The sequence below is a fragment of the Rhinopithecus bieti genome, unplaced genomic scaffold, assembly GCF_001698545.2.
Source record: "Rhinopithecus bieti isolate Rb0 unplaced genomic scaffold, ASM169854v2 scaffold_1103, whole genome shotgun sequence".
Lineage (NCBI taxonomy): Eukaryota > Metazoa > Chordata > Mammalia > Primates > Cercopithecidae > Rhinopithecus > Rhinopithecus bieti.
This window is the reverse complement of record NW_016803302.1, coordinates 244,418-252,859: the sequence shown is the minus strand read 5'-3', so window position 1 is coordinate 252,859 and position 8,442 is coordinate 244,418. Positions and strand designations below refer to the sequence as shown.

The window sequence follows — 8,442 nt, the reverse complement described above, 5'->3', positions numbered from 1 at the left end:
CGGGAGCCGGGCGGGGAGGCGACGGGAGGGGCTGGGACGCCTGATTGAGCGGCGGCCGCAGCTGCAGCAGGACGGCCCGGGGCCGCGCGCCGGGAACCTCGCGGGGCTGGCGGGCGCCGCACCCCCTCCCTGGCCTCCTGCGCCCCGGGGAGGCCGCCCGGGCGCTACGGGACCGGCAGCATGAGCAGCGGCTACAGCAGCCTGGAGGAGGACGCCGAGGACTTCTTCTTCACCGCCAGGACCTCCTTCTTCAGGAGAGCGCCTCAGGGCAAGCCCCGCTCCGGCCAGCAAGTGAGTGGCGAGCGGCGGGCGCTGCAGTCCGCGTCCCGGAGCTCCAGGGAACCCGCCAGCCCGCGCCCCCTGACTCCACGTGTCTCTGTAGGGCGCTCGGGGGATGCTCGCCGGGAAGGAGGAACGGGCCAAGAAGTGGCTTCTGCCTTTTCGGGTCCCGGGAGCGTGCCTGGAGCTTGTGCATGTGGGCGAGGGAAGGCGGAGGAAGGGCGGGGAGGCTGAGGGCCGGCTTCTGCCTTCCGCGCCAGATGGCCTCTGCAGCTCCGCCTCGGGCCGCCGCCTGCGGGGAGCAGTCCCGGAGCCAGCAGGCGTCCCCGGGCCACTCCCTCATGTTTCCCCTTAGCGTCCCCGCTGGGTCGACGGTCGGGTTCGCGCGCCTGTCCTTCCTGTTAGTCTGCTCACTCATATGTGGTCCCCGGAGTGGCTTGGGGTCAACGTGTAATAGCTAGGGGTGGCCAGGTGACCTGGCCTCCCCTCTTCCTGGCCCGGGCGCCGCGGTGGGGTGGGGGTCCAGGGGCACCGCGGGCCTCGCCACCGTAGGCGCTAACTAAATCTCGGTTGCGGGACTCAGGGTTGTGCGTTTCTTGTAAAGCTAGGTTTTTTGGTGCCCAGATGTTTTGCAAACAAGCTCCGATGCTAAATACTAGCCAGCGACAGCTAACCTTTTGGCGGGTTTCTTCCTTTTTTGGAGGCAGCACGCCGTGGGAAGCACGACTTGGGAAAAGATGGGAAGGGAACTTGTGCCAGTTTCGCCAGCCGTAGCCGTGTTTCTTAGGGAGGCCTTCCCGAAACGGGGCACGTCGGCTGGACTGAGGACCCCGGTGCTAGAACCCGCGGCCTCCTGGCACTGGGAGCCGCACCAGGGAGCCGGGCCAACCCGCTCACATCAGATTACAGAAGATCGTAATGGAACAAATTTGCTTTTAGAAAACAGGCGTTTGCCAGACATTTCTATTAATACCAGACTGAGACCTAGAGACTAGAAGTAAGAAGAATCGTTCAGGGGCCGGATGATAACTTTTTCTGGTGGGTGTGGGAGGGTGCAATCTGTCAGGGTGGTGTTGCCAGACCTCTTAAGTTTAGCCACTTTCTGAAGTAAAATTCTTTCTAAAATTCGGAAGTTCTAGTCTTTTCAGGCCCTTAAGTCTCAAACCAGGAGGAGGAGAGGAGACGGTGAAGGGTAAGCTAAAGTCAAGTGCCCTTATTCAGTAACCGCAGTTAATCTCCAGTCAAGTCCCGGTGCCATAGTTGTCCGTCTTGTATTGTTTCTAAGACTTAAGGCCCCACTATTTACGAGTCACTTTGAGTGGGATCTCTTACTTTCCGCAGAGTGTGTTCTAAAAGCATGAGATTTTGTTGTGCAGTTTGAAAGTTGGAAATGCCCTCCCCTCCCCACGCCCACCCTCCCTGGGTTATAGAAAAATTGCATTTGCTTATGCTTTTTCCATTTTGCTTTTCTCTTTCTTGGCTCTCTCTTCCTCTTGTCCATTTTGCATTTTCTCCTTTCATTTATGTTGCTTTCATCACTTGACATGAAAAGGAACTCATGCCAGTTTGAAGTTTATTCCAGAGGTGTCTGCTAATCTGAAAACTAGCTGGTTCTTGGATTCTCCAGGGGTGAGATGCCACAAGGGCCAAAGTATTCAGATTGGAATTGTGTGACAATCCTTTAGTGCTTTAAAGAGTAAAGACATCAGATTTCTTTTCCAGGTTTATATGCATTTAGCATTTTTTTTTTTTTTGAGATGGAGTCTCACTGTGTTACCCAGGCTGGAGTGCAGTCGTGTGATCTCAGCTCACTGCAACCTCTGCTTTCCTGGTTCAAGCGATTCCCTTGCCTCAGCCTCCCAAGTAGCTGAGATTACAGGCATGCACCACCACATCTGGCTAATTTTTGTATTTTTAGTAGAGATGGGATTTCACCATGTTGGCCAGGCTGGTCTCCAACTCCTGGCCTCAGGTAATCTGCTGGCCTTGGCCTCCCAAAGTGCAGGGATTATAGGTGTGAGCCACCGCCCCTGGCGCATTTATTGTTTCTATGTTGTATGCATTAATTTATGTAATATTCATCTAGCATATATACTCAGGGTAGTAGTATTTAGCATTTAGAATTAGTCTAACATTAATATGTATTTTGAAATAATATGTTGGAAATCAGGACAGGAAAACATAGTTCCGTGCTTGAAGAGCTTCATATGTGTATCTGAAGCTTTATTGCCTGCATATTTTTCCCTTCTAACGTAAGACATGTAAGGTGCTGAGTTGTAGGAGTTATTTGCCAGGCAAAGTGTTCTAAACTGAATTTTAGTGGGCATTGTGGTTTATTTAAAGAGGTGATACGAATGTTTTAAATTCCTGGTAAGATTGGTGAATTAGGGAAGTAAAACATCATAAATTTAAAGCAAAGCACTCTTAATGTAGAACGTTTCTTTTCTCTAAGGTTAGATAAGCTTTTTTCTTCATTTTCATGCTGATGATTAGAAGAATAAGAAAAGCACTTCTGACATATAGCATAGTAGTGAAATTTATCCTTTCTCTAGAGAGATGGAAAGAGAGGTGTTGCTAGAAGGATCTATTAGAGATACAGTGATTTTTTTTGGATGTTGTACCACCTGGTGGAAAAGTGAGAAAAATTAGGTTTCTAGAATTCTTGAAAATATGCAGAGGAAACAAGATGTTTGTGGTAAATGCAGAGTGGGGAGAAAGGGGTGAGGGAGCGGGTAGACTAGAAATTTCTTTCTTCTCTTGCCAGGCAAGGGAACATAGCCCAACTTCTTTCTATCCCCAACAGTAACAAAACCTTATAGATATAAAGAAAATGTTATCATTTTTTATCTTATTTTAAACCCCATTCTTAACAACAACAACAACAAAATGGAAAAGGGTTAAAAACCTGTCTAGGCCAGGTGTGGTAGCTTATACCTGTAATCCCAGCACTTTGGGAGGCTGAGATGGGAGGATTGCTTGAGCCCAGGAGTTCGAGAACAGCCTGGACAACATGGCAAAACCCCGTCTCTACAAAAAAATGCAAAAATTAGCCAGGCATGGTGGCGCCCGCCTGTAGTCCCAGCTACTTGGCAGACTGAGGTGGGAGTATTGCTTAAGGCCGGGAGGCAGAGGTTGCAGTGAGCTGTGATTGCACCACTGCACTCCAACCTGGGCAACAGAGCGAGATCCTGTCTCAAAAACAAAACTGTCTAAAAGATATAAAGGGAATGAACATATGACTTTTTGTGGCAGTTTGAATGTCATGTTTATTGTATCCCCAGGGTCTGGATCAGTACCTGATATACAGTAGTTGCTCAGTGAATGCAAGCTGAATGAATGAATGTTTTTCTGATTTGATAATAACTGGATTTTTTTTTTTTTTTTTTTTTTGAGACGGAGTTTCACCCTTGTTGCCTAGGCTGGAGGGCAATGGCGTGATCTCGGCTCATTGCAACCTCTGCCTCCCGGGTGCAAATGATTCTCCTGCCTCAGCCTCCCGAGTAGCTGGGATTACAGGTGCCTGCCACCATGCCCAGCTAAATTTTGTAGTAGAGACGGGGTCTCACCGTGTTGGCCAGGCTGGTCTTGAACTCCTGACCGCAGGTGATCCACCCACCTCGGCCTCCCAAAGCTGGGATTACAGGTGTGAGCCACTGCGCCTGGCCCCTGATCTTTACCATTTTCAAATGTACTCTATCTTATGGTTCTCCCAAAAACTGTATGAAACATTAACTTAATGAAAGGGGGAGGTATTATTTAGTGATTGTGTAAGGCCCATACCTAGATAGCAAGAAGGATGGAACTCAGGTTTTCTGACCCAAATTACACTCTCCATTTTGTTGCTTTTTAGCTATAAAAATAATTTTACAGCCCCATATTCCCTTTGCAAATAAGGACACCTAAAATTTAAGAGTTTCTTAAAATTTTTTTTTTTTTTGAGACAGATTCTCACTATGTCACCCAGACTGGAGTGCAGTGGCGGGATCTTGGCTCACTGCAGCCTCTGCCTCCCAGGATCAAATGATTCTCATACCTCAGCCTCCTGAGTAGCAGGGATTACAGGCATCTGCCGCCAGGCCTGGCTTTTTTTTTTTTTTTTGTATTTTAGTCAAGACAGGGTTTTGCCATGTTGGCCAGGCTGGTCTTGAACTTCTGACCTTAAGTGATCTGCCCTCCTCGGCCTCCCAAAGTGCTGGGATTACAGGCATGAGCCACCGTGCCTGGCCGTTTCTTAAAATTTCAACTCCCTGACATGCACATATTGTCATGGTAGTGTTTATAATTTGTATTTGTGGATTCCCTGTGTTTCAAAGGATCCACCTAATAATTGTTTTCAGCAGAATCAAAAATGTGGACAGTTCTGTAATTTATTATTTGCCTTCTTGATTTCCCACCAAAATCAAACTGCCTGTAAATAGAGGACACATTCAAATTTCCAAAGAGTAGAAATGGTCTAAAATTATAATCTGTTGGAGTGTGTCTTATCTCTTAGCTAAGCTCCCTCTCCTGAGCCTTTGGTAGTTCATGGGAATAAGGAAATGAGACAGTATTTTTGCTTTAGAAGTAAGATAGTCAAGAAGTCTTGAGAAACATGAAATTGTCTTCTGAATAACCCACACTTAAAAAAAATTGTGCTAAAGAATTTTTCAGTAAGTAAGCCTATGAGACTCTACATAGCAGGCCTCAACTTTACCCTTTTGGTTTTCTCTTTCTTACTCAAATACTTTTGTGCCTCAGTTATTTGGTTGTGTCTTACTGCTAGAATCAACAGTAATGAGCTGCACTCTTTTATTAGTGTTTCCATTAGAAGTTTCAGAGCTAGATCACTGGGGTAAAAGGATAGTGGTTTATGACATTATAGGTATTTTGACTATACTAGCCCCCCCCTTTTTTTTTTGAGACAGAGCTTCGCTCTTGTCGTCCAGGCTGGAGTGCAGTGGTGTAATCTCGGCTCTCTGCACCCTGTGCCTCCTGGGTTCAAGTGATTCTCCTGCCTCAGCCTCCCGAGTAGCTGGGATTACAGGCGCCCGTCACAATGCCCAGCTAATTTTTTTTGTATTTTTAGTAGAGACAGGCTTTTGCCATGTTGGGCAAGCTGGTCTTGAACTCCCGACTTCAGGTGATCCACCCACCTTGGCCTCCCAAAGTGCTAGGATTACAGACGTGAGTCACTGCTCCTGGCCTATGCTAGCTTTTTAAATGCTTATTTTTAATTCCTGTATTATGGGGCATAAACATTTTCACTAGACATTTTGCCTAGTGCAAGGTGATTTACACATCTTGTCTGCATGTCTGATATGTTCTGTTCTTACACGATATTAATCCATTGGAATTTTGTGTTTGTGTGAGCAAGATTCACAGGCATATTCCTTTAAATGAATTTCAAAAGAAAATTAGTTTCCAGTCTTATAAAGCCTCATATTTGAGCAATATACTCCTTATTCCATTTCTTCTTCTGGTTAACTCGCAAGATTTGGAATTATTTGGAAAGCAGTGACACAAAACATTTTTGAAAAGAAAGGCTAAAATATCCAATAATGTGGTTTTCTTTTAGACTTCCTTTGGCAGTCAGTGCCTGTCATACTGTTAACATTCTTTTTCTGGGAGAAAAAATACTGAGGCTGACCAAATGCTTTCTAGTGTGGCCTGATTACCAACTTTTAGCCCTGGGCATTAGGCCTTGCATTTTCCACCCCAAGTCTCCAAGCATAAGTAGCTGTCTTTACATAAAGGCCCCAGTTTGAAACATGCATTTCACTCCTAATTGGCTAGCAGTCCCTCTTCAGAGGGGATGGTGAAAAGACAGTAGGATATATGATAAATGCATGCAAAGGAGCTTCTCTTCTATATGACAAGTCTTGGCTAACTTAGCCTCTTTATATCTTCCTCTCTTTGAAGAGCTATACACATTTGCCTTGTAGGAAGTTTTTATTCTCATGGCAAGCAGGCATTACCTCTATTACAAGGCCCCCGCTTATTGTTCACCCTGTGATGTAATAACTTTTAGGACTGTAGCCATATTAGCTTTCTCTTTAATTCCTTTCAGGCCCCATCCCCATCTTGGAACCATGGCCAGGAGTTGCCGCCCTCCATTCTCCTTAACATGTCTACTCAAAAAAGTCTTAAAGCCCTCTATTCTTTCCCTTCATAGCAAAAATTACAATTTGTCATTATATTTTGTTTAATGAGGACAGACATTAGCATTTTTTACCTACTACATAAAATAAATGCTTAGCAGTTAAGGTGCTTGAACAAATGAAATCCTGCTCATTTTGGATGGATGTCCCAGTATTTGGTACTGTTAGTTTTCCTTTATACACGAATATACACAGTGTCTTCCCCTTTCCAAACTAGACCATAAGCCTTCACAGTATCTTATAGGTAGTAGTGATTTAAAATGGTATGGTGTTGGTGATATCTGTGATTACTGGTTAGGCATAATTCACTTTATATACTTTCCCCTTGTTTTAAGAAAACTCATCATGTATTTGTTAATCTATTTAGTTGACAATTTATTGAGTGCCTACTATGTGCCAGATACTGTTCTAGGCTCTGGGGTTAGGGTGGTGAACAATACACAGTCCCTAGCCTCTTTTGGCAATGTTTTTAAAAAGCTTACCCAATAGGCAAATGAAAATATCTAATTTTTCCCTAAAGAGCTTGTTCCTTTAGTATATTTGAGGAAACTTTGAAATGTAGTTTTTCAGGAACACACCTATTTTGTAGTGTGGTAAAGCTATACATTGATTGATTGCTGATTGAGACGGAGTCTTGCTCTGTTGCTTAGGCTGGAGTGCGATAGTGCGATCTCTACTCACCGTTTAACCTCCGCCTCCTGGGTTCAAGCGATTCCCCTGCCTCAGCCTCCCCAGTAGCTGAGATTACAGGCGTGTGCCACCACGTGCAGCTAATTTTTTGTATTTTTAGTAGAGATGGGGTTTCACCATGTTGGCCAGGCTGGTCTTGAACTCCTGACCTTGTGATCTGCCCGTCTTGGCCTCCCAAAGTGTTGGGATTACAGGAAAGAGCTACTGCGCCCGGCCCTATACATCTATTTAGATGGGAATGTTGACGTGGAAGTGTATCCCTTCCTGTTTTACATCCCTGTGTAAAACAATCGCATTTCCTTATTGATGACTGTCTTCCAACAGAAACATAATCATCTTCAAGGTTAGAAAATGTTTTTTAGTAACTTCAACCAGAGTTAACCGAACTGGTTAATTCACCAAAATGTTAACCAAAATTAACCAAAGAAATCAACCAAATTTGGTTTATTTTCCAGCTTTTTTTTTTTTCTTTTCTTTTTTCGTTTTTAAAGAGATGGGATCATTCTATGTTGCCCAAGCTAAACTGCAGTTGTTATTCACAGGCATGACAATAGTGCCCTACAGCCTCGAACTCCTGGGCCCACATGATCCTCCTGCCTCAGCCTCCTGAGTATTCCTGGTTTTTCTTAATAGTTTAAACAGATAGTTCTGGTTTGGCTATCAGTAGTGTTGTTAAATAACTTTTGTTTGCTTAATGTTTTTTTTTTTTTTGAGATGAGTCCTGATCTGTTGCCCAGGCTGGAGTGCAGTGGCATGATCTCGGCTCACTGCAACCTCCGCCTCCTGGGTTCAAGCAATTCTCCTGCCTCAGCTTCTCGAGTAGCTGGGATTACAGGGGCATGCCACCATCCCCAGCTAATTTTTGTATTTTTTAAGTAGGGACAGGGTTTTACCATGTTGGCCAGACTGGTCTCAAACTCCTGACCTCATGATCCTCCCACCTCAGCCTCCCAAAGTGCTGGGATTACAGGTGTGAGCCACCGTGCCCGGCCTTTTTTTTTTTTTTTTTTAAATGGAGAGGGCCAGATAATGCTCTAGGAAGGATGTCAGAACCCATAAAAAATGATGAGTGTTTGAAATATATGTAAAAACCTATGTAACAAATCAGAAAATATATTCTGAGATAGAAGTGACCATTCTAAAACTGTGCTGTGCAATACAGTAGTCACTAGCCACATGTAGTTTTTGAGCACTCAAGAGGTGGCTAGTCTGAATTGAGATTGCTGTGAAAAATACACACTGGATTTTGAAGACTAGAAAGAAGTAATGTAAAATATATTATCATAATTGAAAAATTGCAATTACATGTTGAAATGGTAATATTTGATAATATTTG

The 8,442-nt window shown here is 44.6% G+C and overlaps 1 protein-coding gene across 1 annotated transcript in view; it reads left to right on the top strand.

Moving 5' to 3' along the window:
• Positions 1-8: 8 nt before the first annotated feature.
• RASSF3 (Ras association domain family member 3) overlaps positions 9-8,442 on the top strand; it is a 90,118-nt gene continuing 81,684 nt past the window's right edge. The window contains exon 1 of the mRNA XM_017872582.1: positions 9-291. Within this exon, the coding sequence (XP_017728071.1) occupies positions 181-291 (111 nt within the window). The 5' untranslated portion in view covers positions 9-180. The remainder of the gene's footprint in view (positions 292-8,442) is intronic.